General features: G+C 42.5%; 2 protein-coding genes across 2 annotated transcripts; both read right to left on the reverse strand.

Moving 5' to 3' along the window:
* Position 1: 1 nt before the first annotated feature.
* Positions 2-14,393, reverse strand: LOC117639650. Its single transcript, XM_034375522.1, has 9 exons — positions 14,269-14,393; positions 13,936-13,959; positions 8,017-8,118; positions 5,965-6,203; positions 5,523-5,712; positions 4,733-4,974; positions 3,693-3,886; positions 3,163-3,173; positions 2-1,014 (listed from the first exon to the last, which is right to left on the reverse strand). Exons 1-9 carry the CDS (start codon positions 14,327-14,329, stop codon positions 914-916), a joined length of 1,164 nt encoding a protein of 387 aa, XP_034231413.1. The 5' UTR covers positions 14,330-14,393; the 3' UTR covers positions 2-913.
* Positions 14,394-15,576: 1,183 nt separating this feature from the next.
* On the reverse strand, positions 15,577-17,728 carry LOC117642974. Its single transcript, XM_034381614.1, has 7 exons — positions 17,548-17,728; positions 17,364-17,476; positions 16,669-17,260; positions 16,501-16,592; positions 16,217-16,421; positions 15,876-16,131; positions 15,577-15,789 (listed from the first exon to the last, which is right to left on the reverse strand). The coding sequence occupies exons 1-7, from the start codon at positions 17,726-17,728 to the stop codon at positions 15,672-15,674; spliced, it is 1,557 nt and encodes a 518-aa protein (XP_034237505.1). The 3' UTR covers positions 15,577-15,671.
* Positions 17,729-22,949: the final 5,221 nt, after the last annotated feature.

Genomic DNA, 22,949 nt, shown 5'->3' on the forward strand with positions numbered 1-22,949 from the left:
CTACGTATTTAAAAATTCTTTATTTCAAACTCAGTGTTGACATGATCAGACTCGTACCAATTTCGTCGGTAACGCATTGACGTTTGGGTTCATCAACAGGGTTTAAAACAAATTTATAAGTATTGATAAATGACTTTTTAATCATAATCTGACATACTCTTGCAGCTTACAAACAAAATATTTTCAATTTTAATCATCTATCAAGAGAAACAATGAACGTTTCCCAAGAAACACTAAAATGAAACACCATTTAACATTTTCAGGCATGCATGTAGACATCAGTCAAATGCATCAGTAGTAACGAAAAAGAAAATCGTAGGGCAAAGTGCCGAACATGGATCGGGGTACCAATCATGGATCAGTTTTGTAGGCGAGCTCGTAACGCCAAACCAATCGACAAATTTAATTTTTTCAAAGTTTTTCATTTGGTCAACAATTTAGACTACAGGAATCACGCACGGGGGAGCTGATCAATCTTACAGTTAACCTTACGATATGCAAATAAAAATGTGCCTGTGAAAAAGGGCTGAGGTTAGGAGTCAAAATTCAAATCGTTATTACAGACGATCCATTCATCAGAAATGTCTCAAAATTTTTTCGTGGCACCTTCAGAGTGAACCCTTTCAAAATTTAGACGACCGGAAGTTATCGGAACGCCCCTGGCAAAGCGCGAGGGAGGGTCAGACCCAAATATGGATCACCAAAACCAGTGAAATTTCAAAGCCCCGTACATTTCGAAGTATTTGTTATGAAATGTTCAGTTCCTGTGATGAGGTTGTCTTTGTGGTCATCTTGGAGTGTATCGAAGGAAATTTAGGTCACCGCTTGTTTGAGCCGAAATACAGGGCAATAATAAAAAGTGATCCATGTTGGGTAACCTTACCCTATCCGATATTAACTCGTATTAACTCCTCTACGCGGCTCTCCGCGACCTCAACCCTGCGGCTCGGGCCTCGGTCAGATGGCTCTTCAGAGACTGCTGAGGTGGTGGCAAGGTATGACGAAGGTTCACTCCTGCAACGTAGAAAAACACAGGAGCTCATGTTAGGACGTCAGATACACTGAGAATGAAAGAGTCACCACCATCGCCCTTTTATTGGGTGACGCACGCATCGTCGCCCAAATTTGGGTGACGAGCTAGCGGTGACCAAATTTTGGGCAGTCATAAAATCGTCGCCCAAATTTGGGAACGCCGTTGACGACGCCGTGAGGTCCCCGATGACGTCCGGTCATCGTGGTGGCCCCGGAAGGACGTCTATCGGGGACCTCACGGCGTCGTCGACGTTACCCAAATTTGGGCGACCAAACGCCTGTCACCCAAAATTGGGCAACGAAGTTGCATCACCCATTTAAAGGGTGATGGTGGTGACCCACTCATTCGCTGTGTACGCAATCCGACACGCCGTAATACAGTGTAAAAATTTTGTTCACTTTAAGACAACGCTCAGGGCGCGGCATACACTCTACAAAAAATGTCCTGTCAACGCCGTTAATTTATTACCAATGTTTGCTGTTATGCGATTCACGGCGTTTGCTGTGAACTAGTTCACGGCATTCACTGTGATCTCGGTTACAGTGTTCACTGTGATCTGGCCACAGTAAACGCCGTGAATTGGAGCCGGATTTGCAGTACTTCGGTGCTCAGCGGCGTCAAACTCACAGTGTTTACTGAGGACCAGATCACAGTGAACACCGCGAACAAGATCACAGTGAATCCCGTGAGCAGATCACAGTAAACGCTGTGAATTGACCTACAGTGAAAACTGGTAATAAATTAACGGCATTTACAGGACATTTTTGGTAGAGTGTACGATGCACACTTTCATGTTAAGCTGACCATAAATTCGTGCATTTAAGGACGAAAGACTATTTCAAGGATGTGCACAGCTATGAACGGAAGTGAGCACACGTTTTGAACACTAGAACTAAAGCGTAACTCTGTGTCTGAGTCAAGCATAAAGTTACGCTTGAAGACGTTACGCTTGAAATGAAGCATACTCGGGAAATTCCCCCATGCATTTAGATAGGGGGAATATTGGCCGATGAGCGGAGCCTGCGATACGCTTGATTTCAAACGTAAACCAATTGAGCTTGAAAACAGGTTAATACTACGCTTCACATTCACCAGTGAAATCTTCGAATTCGTGGGCAACTTATCATGAAAATGTGCATCGTATGTCGCACCCTGTGCGTTGGCGCGCAAGAATGCTTGCATTACGCGCTTATGCTCAATTCCGTGCAAAGCAGGGAAAAGATTTTTAAAAAATTTAAAAAAAGGTAATTTAGTGTGAAAGGATGACATTGTTGTCACTACGCACATGCAATAAGGAGCTTTGACGAAAATGTCAATTCGTCATCGAAGATTTGAAGCGATATGTTACCCACTCCGGAAATCGTGTGTGTACTATTTCTTTGGAAATTTATCCGGGAAAATTACTCAGTTCCAAAGGCAACACATCGTATTTGATCGTACTCAAAATAAATACACAAAACTCCCGATAATCCCTAAAAGAAACACAAAACTCGTGATAATCCCTGAAAGAAACGCAAACGTTCGAAAATCCTGACTTTTTCCGTGCGATCAGCGCAGGAATCGTGGAAATCCGGCATCGCGGACACTAAAGTGGGCAACCCCTCGCTTTAAGGTGATAAAAATGTCATTAAGGAACTGGTCACAAAGTGACAACAAATTTTAACAGTGTAAGACCAAAGAACAGCACAGGATCAGATATTCTTTATCGACCGAATTGGGGTGAGAATCATCTGGCCATATAGGAAGCTGATACATCCTTTATCACCCAAATTTGGGTCAGAATATAATCCCCACGCAAATTTGGGTGATAAACTTTATACCTCGCCCAAAATTGGGTTTTGATTTTTCATTTTTTTTTTTCAAGAATTTTTCATGCTGAGTCTTCACTTAAGCTCAACCAATGAGGTTTGAGGCTGGAGTCTTCTTGCCGACTCGGACGCTTGATGGCGCCAACGGGCGAAGTCGCTGAGAAATGGAATGTAGCGTTCAAGCCACCATGACCCAGTGGAGCTACCGTCGCTTGCGTGAACGTTGCGTTGCATTTTTCATAGCGCACTTCGCCCGGTGGCGCCATCTTTGCGGCCTAGTCGGCAAGAAACCGCAAAACTAACCCCAAACCTCATACTCACCTTGAGAAGTACACTGTCAGAAATTTTGTCGTAAATTAGCGACAAAAACGTCGCTAATTTTGATAGCGACAGAAATCGTTCTGAAACTACTTCGTCGTAACTGAACGGCTAAAAATTCATTTCTCTACGACAATGTCGTAATCGCGATTACATATTTTGAAATCTGAAATCCCCGAAAAGTTGATGAAAAGTTGCAATTTTGCTCGATTATTTACGATTTGTGTCGTTTGTTTACGATTCATTACACAAATTTACGAAAATATTCGTAAATGTACGACTCAAGTCATAACTGCACGACATATTCCGTAGAAAAATTACGATCGCTCGTAAACTTACGATTAAGTTGTAAATTTACGACTTAATTCGTTTCAAAACGGAACGTCTCGCTATCAAAATTAGCGACAAATATATCGTAAATTTACGACGCAAGTCATATATTTACGACTTGAGTCGTAACAAAATATGTCGTTTAAGAACGACATAATTGTTTTACAAAATGTCGTAAATTTACGATTATTTTTAACAGTGTATACGCCACGTTGCCGGTGGGGCTGAGGACCTTGAGGACGGGCGCCGCGTCCCCCGCTTCGGCGGGCACGGGCACCTCGGCCACCGTGTCTCGATCGGCCTCCTGCCAAACCTGCAGGAAGCCGTCAGGGTGCAGCGCCACCACAAAGTCGTAGGCGCTCTCCGACCACAGTGTCGTGGAGAATGTCGAGGGGCTCTGCAAGGTGAGTGGAACGATAACACGTTGAAGGATAAGTCTGTAGCTATCGGACATAACAGCGTATCTACTATAGGATTCCCTATGAACATACATTGTTATGTCAGATGACCACCCGAGTGCAGCACCACCGCATACATATTGTGGGGCGCAGAAATTCCTACAAAGAACGGTCTTTGTAGCTACAAAGAAAACGGACGCTTTGCAGTATACGAAGGAAATTGTTTGTGACACTTCTTGTAGAACTCAGCCTGAAAATGGTTTTTCCTTCGGAAAAACATTTTCGATTTCCATTTTTACATACAAAATCGTTTGTATTGCAAGTTATTTCCTGCGAAACCTCCGCTTTCTTTGCGTTACGAAAAGCTTTTCTTCGTAGGGTTTTAAGGGAGAGCAGTCTCGCACTATTTGACCTGAACCAAAATGTCTCACGCTTACAAGAGTGAATCACGGGTGTCTCACGCGTGCATGAGTGAGACGCTGATGTCTCATAGTTGCTAGCTTGGGACAAAGGTGGCTCACATTCGTAAGCGTGAGACGTTATGGTTCACGCTCAAGAACAACTGAAATGCCCACGATACACCGATGCACAGAAGGCCAGCAAACGCGCCGGCGGCCAAACCTTTAGACCTGTTTTGAGCCCGAGTTCGGGACTCGAACTGAGCGTGTGACCCCACCAATGGATTCCTCGTTCGGAGAGCAATCCATTGGTGGGGCCACATGTTCGGTTCGAGTCCCATTTAGCAAATCCGGAGCTCAAAACGCGTTCGGGATTTTGACCGCCTTGACCGGTCTTCTGGCGCACTGTGCATCGTGGTGAAGGTGCTTAGCTCTGTCTGTTCTTACGTCGATGAAGGTTCTCCATGAGTCCTCGGGGTTATTCGTGGTAGTGAAGACAGTGCCGTAATCCATTGGCGTCCCGGTGGCGTTGATGTAGGGCGCCGCGATTCTGACAGTGGCACAAGTTTGCTGGCCGCAAAGTCCCACAACCAAATAGCTCCACAAGTTTGTTCGACCTGCTACTTGCGCCATCCGCAGCACACCCCGTTCCCCTGGCTGCAGCACTGGGCCGAGCAAGGCGGGCTCACCTGCGCAGACGGTTTGGACTCCACGGTTTTGTTAAGAGTGAGAAACGCGTTAGTCGACACTTTACTGACTAGTCGGGCGTAGAACGTAACTACTGGTCGACACAGGCACATGAAAGAATGATCTACGCGCCTGGGGTATAGGACAACTCGTTCCGATCGACCCGTACCCGGTCCAATACGTCCCGGCTACATTTTTGGAGTTGCCTCTTTTTTCCATCTAGTGATGATGAGTTAAGTTGATTCTTTATACATTGGGTTCATAAAGGCAAGTCGAGTTATCTCCTTTTGCCATTTTGTGGAATGGAGTTATGTGGACTTCGGTTGAGTTACCTTTATTTTCCGATAAAATTGAGACCGATTGAGACCGTAAAAGGGGTCAAGTTGAGTTATATCCATCTTAATGTGGATTTTCTCCTAAACTGTTAAGAACTGGGTCAAACTATTTGGTGTATTGATGCAAACCATCCTGAGGCACAAGATAAAAACTCAATTTGGAGATAAGTCGAATTATTCCCTACTTCCGCTCCCTGAACCAGGTTTCAACGCACCTGACGGGAGCCATGCGTTCGTCGAACCCATGCGAGTCGATTGGACGAGAAGGTGCGTCTCATTAGAGAAGCATTCAATCCAGCGCTTCATCTCCGGTCGACCCGATGGCCACAGTCCCAGCAAACGGCCATGCTTCTCCACTTCCAAACTGATGTTCTTTGCCAACCACTCCCCCACTCCTGAAAACGTCTGTAAAAAGAAAAGCGATGTGTAACTTCCTCTCTTCTGTTTCGTCATTGAAGTACAGTACACTGCTCACGCTAAATATTTAAGTACAATTTTGTAAGTGGCGATGCATGATTTTAAACCTCTGTACCGTTTTGTATAAAATTGTGCTCTGCATAAATTTATGTATTTTTACGGATAATATTATGCAAATTCCGCGTATGCATAGAATCGTGCAACTTACTCAATAACATGGGGCCTCAACGTGCGTTATACCTGCTGACTCGTGCCGGAACGTGGAAGGTTGTTCCCTGCAGTCTTGAATGTGTAGCTAGATGACGGCACTTTGTCTGCGAGTCCGCTTATACAGTGGCCGCAACATGTGTTCCCTCCACAGAGCGCCACGGATACAACATATCCGGATGTGAAGGTGTAGCCAGCCAACATATCAACCTCGAGTCGCAAGTGCGCATTGCCGTTGATTGGGAGACCCAGTGGTGTCCCTGCTGCCGGCTCTGCAAAAGACGGTATCGAACTAATTAATGACGGTACACACTAAATGTCATGAAACTTTTTTTTGTCCCATGAATGATGCTATTTTACGCCCATCCGACGGTGGTACAAATTTTTGTGTTGGTCAGGCCGGACTAATTGTCTTAAAAAAAAGTAAAATTTGGAGTAGGCGTTAGAAAATGTGTCGCTAGGCGGGGAAAAATGGTGTGACCGTCGGATGTGCTTAAAATCACTCTTGAAAAATATTGTCAGAATGTCAGGAACCTGTCAGAAAATCTGATCAAAGGTCACGCACCTCTGAGAGCTGAAAACTTATTCTGACATTCTGCACACCAAATGCTGGGTACAATATTGCACGTGACATCTCAGTTTTTGTGCGGATGAATTTTTTTGGCTGAGCGATAGCGAAGCCTGTTACTCCAGTGGGGTTGAAAAGTTTTGTCTGTCTGTCTGTCTGTCGGTCTGTCTGTGTGTCTGTGTGTCCGCACTACTCCTCCTGAACGGCTCGGCCGATCTCGGTGAGATTTTGCACACTTCTTGGGTATGTCCTTGGCTCGGCACACGCGAAATTTCACCATCCTAGCTCAACTGGTTCAGTTTATATAGGCGAAAAACAACTAAAAAACGGCGAAAAATAGAGATTTCTGCAGATAGACTACTTGATCCAGGAAGCGGAAGAAGGGGATAACTCAATTTTGGCCATTTTCCAGGAGAAACCAAAAACTGTTAGGAGGGAAAACTAAAACAAAACAAATGAATGTTGCACATGTTAATAATTTCAAAAAGCATTAGTAAAATTTTGGAAAAAAAAATAAAAAGTGTAAGGTCACTCCGTAGAGGATTTCTACAACTTATCGCTTTCTGTTGAAATGGAATACAGAGTCAGCTCACCTTATATTTCCTAAACAAAGAGGAATTTGGAGACAAGTCAAGTGGAACAATAGTCTGCATAAAGTGTATGTTACTCTGGTGTATTTTTTGGACTTAGCTCTTTTTTCCAAATTGAAATTTAAAATTAAGGGGGGGCTAAGTTGAGTTGAATCTTTTTACACAAGATTCATAAAAATACAAGTTGAGTTATATCCTTTTGCCAATTTGTCAAACGGACTCATGTGGACTTCCGTTGAGTTATCTCCATTTTCCAATGAAATTTAGACCGTAAAAGGGGTTAAGTTGAGTTATACCCTTTTTCCATGTGGATTTTCTCCTAAACCGCTTGGAATTCAGTCAAATAATTTGGTATAATGATGGAAACCATTCTAAGGCACAATATTAAAATACAAACTCAATTTGGGGATAAGTCAAGTTATTCCCTTCTTCCGCTTCCTGGATCACTTCTGTCTTGGAGAAAGAGGGGTCTGGGGGGCGGAGCCCCCCAGCTACGACAAGTTAAAAAGTGACAAAGGTCAAGATCGTGTTATCTGTAGATAAAACAACTCTATTTAGAATGTAGGGGGGTCTGGGGGGCGGAGCCCCCCAGCATTCAACAAGTTAAAAAATAACCGACAACGGACAAGCCATTGCCTGCCACAGGCAGGCTAGCGCCGCAGGCCAAGGTAGGTACGCCAGGCGTGGATTGGAGGAGCAGGCAGCGAGACATCGCGAAGCCTGTTACGACAAGACGCGGTCTGGCGTAAACCTACCTTGTGTACAAATTCCGTACGGAAAACAGCACATATTTAGCCACTTTTGGACAAATTTGCGTACAAATTTGTTGAATAAGTTCATCTCCACAAAAAACTGTGATGTCTCGCTCAAAATTTCAACAATAACATTTACGGGACGGGCCTAAAATAAAATCATTTGATACCTCACCATTGCACGCTGCTTCATCGGAGCCATCTGCACAATCTTTCGAAACATCGCAGACCCAGTTCAATGGAATGCAGTTACCATTGAGGACGCACTCAAACTGGTTGTAGTGTATATAATGTATGACTGCTAATAGAGAGTTGCATCTGCCAATAGAGAGTTTTGTTCTGTATATAAATCACTCTGTAAATAATGAATCAGCTGTAACCTGTCACTTGACGACTGAGCGGCCTGTGGAATAGACATGGAAAACTAAGTCTCGATCTTTTATTGAAGCCTCGCCCTAACCTATTGACGACGCCACCTGGAACATTACAACTGGCGACGAGGTGAGGTTCTGCAAGAAGATGGCTGATTCCAAAGATGGGTTGGAGAGCTTTGATCCCTATCTCAACCCTTCGAGCGTGGGCCCACGCTGGCGATGCTGGGTGCGGCGAGCTAGAAATTTCATAGAGGCCAAGGGAATTGTAGATCCCCGAAGACAAAGAGCAATGCTCTTACACAAAGCTGGTCGTCAAGTCGAAGAAATCCACTTTTCGCTTGCTGCTGCGGATCCCATCGCACCTGATCCTCCGCCAGCTGATGCTGGGGCTCCAGTCATAGCTCAGTACGAACAAGCACTGGTGGCTTACAATGGACTCGTAAGTAGGCTGTTTGAAACCGCTGTAACCCTATTGACCAATCACTTTGAGCCTCAGAAGAATTCCATTTATGAAAGAGAGGTTTTCTTTGACTTGAAGTACGAGTCGGGTGACACAATTGACTCTTTTGTCCAAAAGCTGAGAGCCCAGGCTGCCTATTGTAATTTTGGAGTTTCCTTGGATGATATGATTAGAGATCGGCTGTGTGCTAAGTGCCCTTGGGCGGATTTGAAAATGGAGATAAACAAGTCGGTGTTGGCGGCAACTCAAGCTAACCCGTTCACGCTCCAGAGTGCCCTGTCAATGTCAATAACATATGAGAAGTTGTTACAACAGGCCCAAGCTTCTACAGCATTGAGTGAGGGACTTAATCGTCTGAAATTCAAGAATAAATCTCCGAAGAACTTTAAGAAACAGCACTGAGAAAAAAGTCTAGTAACGATAACCAGAATCCTGGTACCAAATACCAGACTGTCTGATAGAATATAACTCAACTAGAATTCTGGTACAAAATACTAAACTGTCTAGTTGGCCTCAGTCTAGTAAACCGTACCAGATTTATAGTTATCCTTACAAAGCCGGCAGGTCCCCTTCTGGTAGTTTTTACCAAACATCCTGGTTAGTTTATGTGCTTACAAAACTGAAGTCAGAAGTCCAAAATTTAATAAAATATTTTTTCGTAGTGTTGAAACCTGATGTGACGTCGATTTCGTTGACGAACAACCTCTGAATTGTTTTTTTCCCTCCTCCTCTCCTCCGGATTCGAACCGGGATCTCACACTTGTGAGACGGGCACGTTACCACTGCGCCACCACGTCGCCTGTGGGTCGAGGGGATCCCCACCAGGTGACTCTCTACGTGTCTGGCTCAGGGAAATACTCCCAGTGTTTCTTTCGGATTTAAGACTCCGAAAATAACGAAACCGGTTGCAGTTTACTTTTTGACACCCGAACATTTCACTTGAAACAAATATTTTGAAGTTTTACGTATGGTGCCAATTACTGAACAGTCTGGTAAAATTTACCAGGATTATTAACCAGACACCTGGTAAATGTCACCACACCCGATCTGGTTACTGCAACTGATCATCTGGTGAGAGTTACTAGGATTCTCGTATGAGTAACTAGTACTCGTTTAACTAGGATTGGTCTGGTACTTTTAACCAGACTTTTTTCTCAGTGAGGATGGTAAACCTACTAAAGAGTTTAAGTCTGTCAATCATGCTAATAATCTCAAATGTACTAGGTGCACCAATCGAGACCACTCAAAGGATGACCCTGCCTGCCCAGCCATTGAAGCCACATGTAATAAATGTGGACTGAAGGGACATTGGTGGAGAAGATGTCTAACAGGCAAGGCTAAGGTCAAAGCGTTTCAGGCCAGACAACTGTCAGAAGGCCACCAGGAGTCATCGGATAGTGAAGACTCTGATGTAATGCGAGCTTTTCGCCTGGCTGAGAGGGTCAATCAAGTGGATTTGGAGACTTCAAGAGATAAAAGTGAGTACCTGCAGGTTTCTGTTGGCAACTATGATTTGACAATGCTGATTGACTCTGGTACCAAACGGAATGTAATCCCTAATCACCTGTGGAAGATTCTTAAACGGAAAGTTAGTTGTGCTTTTAAAGAAGAAAAGAAAGTTCTCCGTCCTTATGGTGCTCAAGATATTGGCAGTTCTGTGAAAATAATAGGAGAATTTACTGCTGACATAGCTGTGCAAAATGGAAATATGGTTAAGAGTGCCAAATTTTATGTTGCTGATGTGCCTGACAATGCAGAAGCTTTGTTGGGAAAGGACACTGCCATTGCCTTAGGAGTCCTCCGTCTGGGTTTGCAAGCTTGTGATAAAGTTAATGCTGTCGGTGTTTCCCCAACTAAGATGTTTATTGCTAACAAATACCCTGATCTGTTTAAGGGAGTTGGCAGGATTGGTGGAACAGAATTGATTATCCCTATCAAGAAAGATGCTCCTCGCATCATCCAGCCTCAAAGAAGAGTTGCATTTCACTATCTGAAACCTATGGAAGAAATTGTCTCGGATTTGTTGTCTCACAAGATTATTGAACGAGTACCTTCAAGCCATATCCCGAAGTTCATTTCCCCTTCTCACTTGGTTCCTAAAAAAGAGCCAGGGAAATTTAGATTGGTTGTTGACATGAGGCAAGTTAACCAACATGTGGATAAAGTGATGTATCCTATCCCTCGAGTTGAGGATTGTTTGGCTCGATTCAATGGGGCAGCTGTTTTTTCCAAGGTTGACTTCAATCTTTTCTTTCACCAGCACCCGATTGCTAAAGAGTCTCGAGATGTTGGGACGTTCAGTACCCCCTTTGGGCTCTTCAGATATAGAGTTTTATTTTTTGGACTCTGCTGTTCCCCTGAGTTGGCTTATTCTACTGTTTGTAGTATCACTCATCACCTCAAGAACTTCGTGCTGATGTGGGATGATGGAGTTATTTATGGAAGAAACCAAGAGGAGCATGACAACGCGCTGCATGAGGTGCTCCAAACCTTGCAGCAGGCTAATTATACTTTGAACTTGGACAAATGTGAATTTTCTGTAGCAGAGATTGAGTTCATGGGTAGAAGAATCTCAGCCATTGGTTATCAACCCAGTGATAAAAGTATAACAGCCATTCAAGAATTTCGAGAACCTCAGAATGCGGATGAAGTTCACAGTTTTCTGGGCCTGGTTAATTTTTGTTCTCCGTTCATACCTAATTTTGCCACTGTTGCAGAACCTCTGCGGAAACTGACAAGGCAAGGAACCAGTTTCTGTTGGAATGAAGAGCAGAGAACCAGCTTCCGATTGTTGAAGGAGGCTCTATCTTCTAAATCAATTCTGGCGTATTTTGATCCCCAAGCCCCAACGATACTTGTTGCGGATGCTGGCCCAGTGGGGCTGGGAGCAGTCCTTTATCAACGCCAAAGGTTCAAGGGTGAGCTTGTTAATAGAGTAATCACTTTTATTTCTAAAACCCTTACCCCTCTAGAACGGAAATATTCTCAAACCGAGAAAGAAGCTTTAGCATTGGTGTGGGCTGCTGAAACACTCTCTCCTTATCTGTTGGGCACGGTCTTCACCTTGATTACGGACCACAAAGCCCTAGAGTTCATCTTCAGACCAGCAAGTAAACCTTGTGCCAGAATTGAGAGATGGGTACTTCGACTCATGCCCTTCAAGTATACTGTAGTCTATAAACCAGGAAAGACAAACATTGCTGATTGTTTGTCACGCTTGCTGGATACTTCCAAAATGGATCAAGAAGTGTCCGAAGAGTGGGTAATTAGAGCTCTTGTTGCTGATCTTACTCCTAAATGTGTTTCTATGTCTGAACTCCAGGAATCAACAGGTTCTGATGAATTGTTGTCTGCTGTTATTAAGTCAGTACAGTCAGACATCTGGCCTGCTCATTTGAGGAAATATGAGCTCATCAAGTCTGAACTCTGTGTTGTGGACGGGGTGTTACTCAAGAACACCAGTTTGGTTATTCCCAAAAGCCTTCAAGAAAGAGTTCTAGCTTTGGCTCATGAGGGCCACATGGGAGTGGTTGCCACTAAACAGCGTCTGAGAACCAAGGTTTGGTGGGACTCAATCCACAAGGATGCTGAAAATTGGGTACGTAGTTGCCATGGATGCCAATTGGTAACTGACTCGAGTAACCCTGAGCCTATGCAGCCAACTCCTCTCCCCATGGCTTGTTGGGAGATGGTAAGTTGTGATTACATGGGCCCCCTGCCTTCTGGTGATTATCTCTTAGTAGCTGTCTGTTACTATAGTAGATATGTTGAGATTTTGTCAACTAAGAAAATCACTGCGGAGAAGACCATAGAATGCCTGGAGTACATCTTTTCAAGATGGGGATACCCGTTTATTCTGGTAACGGACAATGGACCCTGCTTTGCCGCCAAGGAATTTGAGGCATATCTACAAGATGTTGGGGTTGTCCATAGGTTGGTTACCCCGCTGTGGCCTCAGGCAAATGGTGAAGTTGAAAGGCAGAACAAGACTATTCTGAAACGCCTGAAAATTGCTGCAGCCGAAGGAAAGAACTGGAAAAAGGAGCTCCAAACCTTTCTCTTTGCTTATCGCTCCACACCCCATTCAGTAACTGGTGTTTCTCCTCTTGAATTGATGACTGGTAGGAAGATCAAAGACAAGATTCCTTCGCTGATTTCTCCAAGCTCCCCGTGGAATGATGAAGAAGTTCGAGACCGGGACGTCTTGGCTAAAGCAAGAAACAAGGAGTATGTGGATCAGACGAGACATGCTCAACCCTCAACTTTGGCTCCAGGGGATGGAGTTTTACTTCAGCAGAAAAAGTCCAACAAGCTCACTACCAAATATGAGCCTATACCCTACACGTTGGTGAAGAAGGAGGGATCTAAAGTTTGGGTCCAGTCTCCAAACGGCAGGATAGTCGAGCGCAACAGTTCTTTTGTTAAACCTTATGTTGCTCGTACTGCTCCTTCGTTGGCTCCAGAAATCCCTGCTTCCAATGAATCGTCTTCGACTCCTACCCCAACTTTGGACAACGTTCAGTTGGGCCTGGACCCCAATGTTCCCTCACCAAGGACAGTTCCGGTGATGTCTAGCCCTGGAGCAACTCAAGAATCCAGCCCAGTTGGTCCAAGTTCACCTTTGCCGGCTGTTGTGTCTACTCCATTAAAGTCACGATTGCGTCCGAGTAATGTTAGGAAATTGCCATTTCATCTTAAAGACTTTCAAATAAATTCTGTACCCTTCTAATTGATGTTTTATTGCTGCTGTACTTAAGCTGTTTAAAGCTCTAATTGTGCTTTTAATTTTAGTGTTTCTATTTTGTACATGTCTTGTATTTTTCTACTGCTACCTGATTGTGTTTTATTTTGTATTTTATTGCTGCTCATGTTAACTATACCTGATGTCAATTACATATTCTATTTGATGTACTTTACTTGTCATATGTTCTAAGTTGTGTATATGCTACTGTACCTGATTGTTTGTCTCAGTCTATGTTTACGCTGCTGTATTTGGTTTGATTTATTAATGTGATTTACCCAAAAATAAAAAGGGAAGGGTGATGTAGTGTATATAATGTATGACTGCTAATAGAGAGTTGCATCTGCCAATAGAGAGTTTTGTTCTGTATATAAATCACTCTGTAAATAATGAATCAGCTGTAACCTGTCACTTGACGACTGAGCGGCCTGTGGAATAGACATGGAAAACTAAGTCTCGATCTTTTATTGAAGCCTCGCCCTAACCTATTGACGACGCCACGTGGAACATTACACTGGTCGGATGCACAAGTGGCCGCAGAACCTTCCAAACATGGTGTTCAATCAAAACACTACTCGCACAAAAAATATAAAAAACGTACGGCCTACTTATTTTTTTTCACAAAGCAGTTACACAGTAGTGATTTATACATAGGCTAAGCTTTGTTTGCACATGAATTCCTACATTTTACGTGCGTCCGCAATTTTATGCGAAAGGTATGCGCAAAGAATAAACAACGGCATAGTATGGAAGTGTGCAAAAATGTGATGGGGCACGTCTTCACTGGGAATCCAAACGCTACAAATATAGCGTCCTACAGCTCACAGCGTTTGAAATCTCAGTGTTACTTACCTTGCAGCCGCAGCCATACCCACGCCAGACAGAGCAGAGTTCGAAGAAGATACGACGGCATGATGAAGGAAGTGCTACTGGCAAGGCACTCGCTCTACATCGTCATTTATATCACGTCTTGGGGAGAGACGCGATGCTGATGTCTGGGCGATAGCAAAGTCTCTTGGCCAAGTCATGGTATACAGGATGGGTATGGGTGGGGGTCTCCTCCGGTGAGGGAGAGTTGCACCGGTCCTGGAGCACTCTTAATGTTCTACGAAGAAATTTCCCAGAATACGAAGGACATCGCGCAAGTGTAATACGAAGGTGGTTTTTCTTCGTATTACGAAGGTTTTTCTTTGTATCTCACAATGAAAACGCTGAAACTATTCGAATTACGAAGGAGTGTGGTCAAAGTCGCAGACTCGTTTTGAGCTCCGGAGTCGGTGAATCGGGAGTCTAACCGAACGCGTAACACTGCAAGAAAAAATCACAACGAAAGTACACAAAGTTCTGGCCAATTTTTTTATCAGGAATTTATTGTACTTTCAAAGTAACAATTGTTGTACAAAGTACAATGGGACGGGCATGACGAGTGCTGTGCAGTCCAGGCCTCGTTGTGGTTTGTAGAGTTCTCGTTGTACTTTGTACAATCCTTTTGTACATTTAGTGTACAGTTTTTGTTGTACTTTTCACACCTTTTCTATACTCTGACCAGAAAACGAAGAGCCCTGGGTTCTCGCGGTCGAGGGCTACCTGCAATGCTAGCCAAGGCGGCAGATGTCATAAACCGCGAGGACTCAGGGCTCTTCGTTTTCTGGACAGAGTATAGCAGTGAACCGCACCAACGAGGAATCCATTTGGTGCCCTGGGAAAAAAAGTAAGTGGCGAGGTGTGACTTAAGTGGCAGTTAAGTGACACCTGGATGCCACCTTGGCCAAGTGGTTTCTAAGTGGATTTTGACATTTCAAGTGGCAAGGTGGTAAAGTGGCTGACAGGAGTATGCAAGGAGTGAAGTGGCTTGCAGGAGGCGAAATGGCATCTAGGTGGCAATAAAGGGGTTGAGCATGGCCCACAGTACTGGTAAATATATATATATATATATATATATGTAAATTTTTTTAATGGATGGTTAACTTCCTGGAGTAATAGGACTGTTTCAAAAACAAAACAATTAGACTTCACATTAATTCAGTTTATTATCAGAAAAAAAGATCCTGGTCACTCCAAACATCAAGGTTCATAATAATAATAAATAAACTATCTAATATTAGTCTTAAAACAAGACAATAATAACTCAAGTATAAACTCTAATAATTTCTCTGATAAAGAACAAAATATAAAATATAGAACCATGAGAGGATAACACATATAAAATGAGTGCCTAAATAATCATAATAAACATGATGTGAAGAAATTTGGAGTCAATTAGTTGAGGAGCTGCTGCTGCTGTCGTTCTCATCATTTTGGTCAGTTTTGTCATCTTGGTGATTGCTGTCAGACTGGTCGTGGTCAGACTCTGAACTCGAACTGTCACCACTGCTGAAAAGAAAAAAAAAGGGGGGGTCAACAGAAAATTTATTTAATGTTTGAAAATTTTCATTTCTTTGTCAGTTATTAATGCAGACCTGTCTTCACCAGAAGCTCCTCGTGTCCTCCCTTTTGATGCCCTGTACATGTTAATGGCCTTGTCCCCTAAAAGCCCTCCTAGTTGCTTGACCATTGCAGGAAGGGTAACCGCCCTCCTCTTCTCTCGATCTGCCTGCGTCTCGTCTTCTAAGAATTGCACCCATTCCTCATCTGCAATGGGAGCTTCATTTTTTTTCATTTTTGGTTTCTCATCTAAAACACACGGATTTTTCTTCAGCCATGATTTGTAGTAGTCTGAGGAAAGGAAAGGACCATGTCTTTAACATAATTTCAAGATCTTGATTTTGTAAAAATACAAATTATGTTAATGGTGACTTACGTTGCAGAACAAAGAGGACAGGTGGTTTACTCGGAAACTGTCTCAGATCTGCATCCTTACTTCTTGGTTTTCTAACTCTGTAGAACTTGGCCTGCTCACCAAAGACAGCTAGGAGTGCACTGTATGCCCAGTCATCTTTGGAAGTATTACCTTCAATAGTTGACCATATGTCATTGTCTGCCTGCACTCCATGTCCGATGTTTACCTAAGACAAAAAGAGTATTGATTAAATTCCACAACGTTGAAAGAAATGACTGAAGAAAGAAATGAAAGGCATGCTTTACCAATTCAACAGATGGTAGGTGGCCTTCTGTAGGATCCTTGTCAAGCTTTCTGGTATTAATAATTTTGTGGATTATTCTTGGTTTAGATGGACCTGAGGACAGAAATATTAGTTAGAAATCATACATCAATGCTGACAATATTAAGCTTCTGATTAAGAATGCACTTGCCTGGGATATTCTCCAATCTGGCTTGCAGTGATTTTTCCAATTCTTGTCTTTCAGCATTAAAAGTATCTCTTATCTGATCTTTTATTTTTAGGAGTTCTTGATCTAGTGTTTCTTTTATGTTGCTTTTTACTATTTCAAGTTCACTTTGGCTAGCCTCAAGACGTTCATTGGAAATCTGCTGCAGCTTCTTCTCAAGGATGACATTCTTCTGCTGAAGTAACTTCATTTCTTTCTGAAGATTGACAAATTCTGACACTGAAGAAGAAGACAGAACTGGCGGAGTGTTCTGGCTGGATGTTCCTTCGGGTGTTACTACAGAATCTTCAGCAGGAGGCTGCGTATCTCCTCCCACACCAGAACCTTGTAATAATGGCTTTTTCACTACTATTTTTACGGGGATATTGGAGGTTTTAGAACCAGAACTCTTCACAGGCAACCGCCCTTCTTGAAGAGAAGAACCTTGAAGGTTGATTCTTTTCGCCTTGCTCAAGTCCTCTGTCGAAGTGTTACTAAATAATTTAGTTTTATACTTATTCAATATCTGGGAAGCATTTCTCTTTTCACCTTCACCTTTTTTTGCTTTAGCTAATGCCTAAGGACAAATGGTAAACTGATGAATATACATGCACAACATTTAGACACTCAAAATAACACATAGCATCTAAAACAATTGCTTCAAATGAATGTAAACAAACCGCTTCAGAATTGGCGTCTTCTTCTGTTGTAGAGGAGGCCGGATTTATAGACTTCCTGTTCGGATAGTGAATTCTTGATTCCATCATTTTTATCTTTAGGGCAGCTTCACTCTCTGCAACACGTAAAATGTTTGTTAACTGCGATTCGATTTTGATATTTCTCTGAGAGGTATGAAGTACTCACCAGCCAAAGCCAAAATAAACACTTGTGTTGATTTTGGTGCGGATGGAGGCTTGTATTTGTAAACTGTTTTGGCCCCAAAATCTTTGTCATGTTGGGGTTGGAACTTTTTAATTTGAGTTGAAGGAACTATCATAAAGTCCTCCTTCCTCAGAGCCGTGAGAGGCCAAATAGCAGCATACATCATTCTTTCACACGCTGTTGACACTACACCGAAGTTTGTATTCGACCATTTGACTGTAAACAGTTGAGTCTAGCGTGGGTGCGTTCCTTTCATCACATAGTCGCTGTCTGGTTGCGTCAGACCTCTGTGATCATTTTTTACTTTGCCGCTTTGCACTGTTGAGATTTAGTCGATTTTGTTTGGGTTTTGGTGGTTTGAAGAATATCAAGCCCTATATAATATAGATAACGCTTGCAATAATTAATGGATGATTGACCACGATTGACGTGTGACGTCAGGAACGTACCCACAGTCCCCTGCAGAGACAGGTTTCAGTTTTTGACAAGTGCTGCAAGTGCAGGGAAATTAGATGACAAAGTATTGTTTTTACAATGTCAGATGAAGGATCCCCACCTAAACGTTTCAAAAAGGATGAATTGTCACGAACAGGCAAACGAAAGCAGCGTGACCGTTTACTTCAGGTGCGTCACTATTATTTGTTTTTGAAAAATCTTAGGTTATGTTTTCTATGGTGTGTTTGTAAACATTTCGGATTTATAGTCACAGGATATCCAGCCCATCGTTTTTCCAGCACCACAACCCTTTGTTGACAGTGATGACAGCTCTTCATCATTGGAGGTAACAGAAACGTTATTTATGGTGTAAGCATTAAGATTTAAATGGTTCTAGGGTAACATTACATTGAAATTTCAGATTGCGGGAGCTCCTCATTCCAGCCTTCAGGCCTTGCCAGATAACACTCCATCTAGTACACCATCAGACGATGATCCAACCCTGATCAATGTAAATAGTTTTAATGAATTTATCGATCCCGCTAATGTATATTAAATGCTTAGGTTCTAATTTTTCATTTATATTTTTTCAGAACCCTCTTGAATTATCAGCGGCATCCTGTTATCAAAGTGGAACAAGTGCATCAGTCTTTGAATCCACTGAGCCAAGAACCTCGAATCTTAGGCATGGTCTATTGGTAGGTGCTATACTTTTTGCTTACATAAGCACTAATTTAAAAATGTCATGAAATATTTCCTATTTAAATTTTTTCTTTTCATGTGAAGCATTTCAACCCACCTTCACCGCCAGATGATAATCAATTTACTTCAGAATCAGAGTTGTCCAGTAATGACGACCCTCCAGAGCCTTCAGAACCTTCAGAGCCTTCAGAACCTTCAGAGCCTTCAGAACCTTCGTCTTCAGGAGATAGCGACCCTCCATCACCAGAGTCATCGTCATCACAGCCTTCGTCATCAGAGTCAACATCTTCAGAGCCTTCGTCGTCAGATCATGAGACTGATTCAGAGGAAGATGACAATGTATTTATTCCACCTGAAGGAATTTTAGAGAACAATGCATTGCAAAATGACATCATTATCAGAGAACAGGATGACCATGTGTGTCCATGCACTGATATTACAGTTGGCGAAGTTCTTTTTATGAATCTGTCACTGGGATTTCGTCATGTCTTATCATTCAATGCCATCTTAGATAATATTGCAATGATAAACACCATTTTCAAGAGAGAAGTAATTCCACCCACTCTGTACAATCTGATGAAGTTTGCTGAGCCAGATAGGTCTCAAGACTTGTATCATATTTATTGTCCTCAGTGCAATACTTATTTGATTGGAGTTCAAGAAAAGGATCTAAATAGAGAAATTTCATGTACATGTGGCTGGCAAATAGACAAAGCAATTAATGCGGACTCGTATTTCATATCATTAGGAATGGAGAGTCAGCTTAAGAAATTACTAGAGACGGTGGATGGCATTGCTGAAAGTTTAATCTATAGATATACTCGAAGAAAGATAAATGAAAATGCCATAGAAGATGTGTACGATGGTCTGATTTATAAAAGGTTGAGTGCACCTGGCCAACCCCTTTCTATACCTGAAAACATCTCGTTCTCTTGGAACACAGACGGCGTACCATATGGGAAAACCTCTCATCAACAAATTTATCCTATATACATAATGATAAACGAGCTTCCACCTAAGCTAAGAGTAAAAAATATGTTAATGGTTGGAATCTGGGTTGGAAAATCAAAACCTAAGATGGAAGTTATGTTGCAACCCTTTGTGGATGAGTGTAATAAATTATCGTCTACTGGTTTTGACTGGCAGCACGATGATGAAACTGTTCATTCACGAGTCATACCTATCTGTTGCTGTGTTGACTCCCAAGAACGGTACAAACTCCTGAACCACAAAAGTTTTGCTGGGTATGATGGATGCACTTTTTGTGAGCACCCAGGTGAGCATGTCCCAAAAGCTGGAATTCGCTATGGTATGCTTGAAAATCCACCTCCTCTTCGCACTCATGAAGGCATGAAAGAAAACATGCTGAAGGCACATGAAGAAAACCGTATTGTGAAAGGATGTAAAGGATTATCTCCCCTGATTAATTTGGATTACTTTGACCTTGCTTTAGGACCAGTACCAGATTTCCTGCACTACACAGAGGGCGTTGTGAATCAGCATTTAAATAATCTCTTTTTAAAACTAAGTGAAGATGACATCATAAAAATGTCTGAGAGAGCGCTGAAAATAAAAACTCCTTCAGCTATGACAAGAACTCCCAGAGACCTCAAATACAGAGAAAAATTTACTGCTAGTGAGTGGAGGTCATTGGTAGTGGTTTATGGGCCTGTAATTATGGAAGGTATTGTACCTGACAAGTATGTGTCTCATTTTGCACTTTTATCCGGTGCCTTGCACACTTTGCTTCAAAAGTCTACTCCTTTGGACCTGCTTGAATATTGTGGTCAAATGCTTATTTTGTACTGCATAAAATATGAGAAATATTTTGGTCTTGAAAAGATGACTTTCAACATCCACCTCCTCTTACACGTCGTGAATGCCGTGTTACATCACGGCCCAGTGTGGTCTCACACCTGTTACCCTTATGAGGGAGAGAATAAAGAAATCTTGGGTTGGGCTAAGAGCCCATACAAAGTTGCTAAAGGTGTGGCAAGAAAATACTACATGTGCAAAAATTTGCCCAACTTGGCTTCAAGATTCGGTGTCTGTGATGCAGTTCTTGAATACTGTAGTGAGCTTTTTACCAAACGCATTTGGATTGCTGTAAGAGACGGTAATTGTGTTGCTCTCGGAAATGGAGCAGACTGCCAGCTGTCATATGATGAGAGAGTCGCTGTGCAGCAGTTGGATATGGAGATTTACCAAGAATTTGTTTTGGAATATCAAAAAATTATGATTGGAGGAGTAACATTTTCAACAGAAAACTATGGAAGATCCACCAAAAAAAGGGATTGTGGAATGTACCTGAAAGACGGCAAAAAATGTGTGCTAAAAAAATTTTTAAGAGTTCCTGACGCTCATCAAAATGACAAGATTATTTTATTGGTTCAGAAAAAAGTTGTAGATAGAAATGCATTGTGGAGGGTTGGGGAACTATCTGTCAGGCATATACAAAAAATTGTACAGGATGGTAATCTATTTGCTGTGTATCCATCTTATGTAGGAGGCCAGTGTGTCTTTATGGATGTTGATGAGAATGTGTTGTATGCTACGTGTTTGCCATATGGATGTGTTGGAGATTAAACTTCTTAGTTTTGAAACTTTGTATAATAAATATATATTTTTTTAAGTTCTACCTTCACTCATCTGTTTTTAAAAAATCCCAGTTGCCACTTTGACTCTTGGGTCTTAATTGCCACCTAACCACTCAAATGCCTCTTAAATGCCACTTACAAAAAATTCTTGGTTGCCACTTTACCACTTTGCACTTCATAGCCACCTAACCAGTTAAATGCCACTAAATACCCACCTTACCACTTTTCTGCCACCTGGTTCTTAAGTGCCACTTCATAACCACTTCAGTCACACTTCGCCACTTACTTTTTTTTCCAGGGTGGGAGTCACACGCTCGGTTAGGGGCCTGTCAAGTGACTCGAGCTCAAAAGGCCGTTAAAGACTTTGCAGCTCCAAAACGCGTCAAACATTTTGGCCGCCTCCACCGGTCTTCTGGCTCACTGCGAGTTGGCACAGATTTTATTGTAAGACATTAGGAGCGTGGACGCACACACAATTTACTACGTACTTTTTTTGTGCATATTGCTTTGCTCAAAACTAAGCACCCGTTTCAATATACACGATATTTTTTGGCGCATGAACGCACACTTTCGTGCTTAGTTACCCACAAATTCGTGCATTTCAAAACGCATGTTCAATTTTGTGCGAAGCCTATTTGCGATTGACATAAACCCACTTTGTTCTTTGCTGTGATTGCTGCCGTATCTGATACGGTTTAAGGAAAAAGTCCTTATCGAACAGGTGCTCCAAAGCGGAAAAAGTTGAGTGGTGTTTGACGCGGTCACTATCAAGGACGCAAGGGGAGGCGAGCGAACAAGGAGCGAGGAAATTACACGCGCCACGCCATCGACATAAATAGTGGAATAGAGGTGCCTCACTTGCACTGCAAAATCAAATGCTGTTCTACTGAATACTGCCAATTCTACTTTTAGAAGGCAATACAAATTACACATGGATAAAGCCTTATAAAATATTTTGACCATTTTGACCATACGAAGAAATAATTCGTAAGGGAGGGTGGGGCACCTAGTGACAGGGGCACCTAGTAACACAGGGGTGCCCTGGCTTCCCTATGGCAGTTCCATACGTGTTGAGATGACTAATCTAAAGGTCGTGTGCTGTGGAATCATGTTTAGGGTAAGGTTACCAATCATGGATCACTTTTTAGAAATGTCCTCGGCTCAAACAAGCGATAACCCAAATTTTCTTTGATACGCTGCAAGATGACCACAAAAACAACCTCCTCTCAAGAGCTGAACATTTTATGACAAATACTTTGAAATTTACAGGGCTTTGAAATTTCACTGATTTTAGTGATCAATATTTGGGTCTGACCCAAACATGGATCACCCCCCCTCGCGTTTTGACAGGGGCGTTCCGGTAGCTTCCGGTCGTCTAAATTTTCAAAGAGTACCCTCTGAAGGTGCCACGAAAAAATTTTGAGACATTTCTGATGAATGGATCGTCTGTAATAACGATTTGAATTTTGACTCCTAACCTAACCTGAAACCAGGCAGTTTTCGGACCCTTTTTCAGAGGCACTTTTTAATTTGCATATTGTAAGGGTAACGGTAAGATTGATCAGCTCCCCCGCGCGTGATTCTTGTAGTCTAATGTGTAAACCAAACGAAAAACTTAAATTGGTCGATTGGTTTGGCGGTACGGGCTTC

Source organism: Thrips palmi, unplaced genomic scaffold, assembly GCF_012932325.1.
Source record: "Thrips palmi isolate BJ-2018 unplaced genomic scaffold, TpBJ-2018v1 HiC_scaffold_1, whole genome shotgun sequence".
Taxonomy (NCBI): Eukaryota; Metazoa; Arthropoda; class Insecta; order Thysanoptera; family Thripidae; genus Thrips; species Thrips palmi.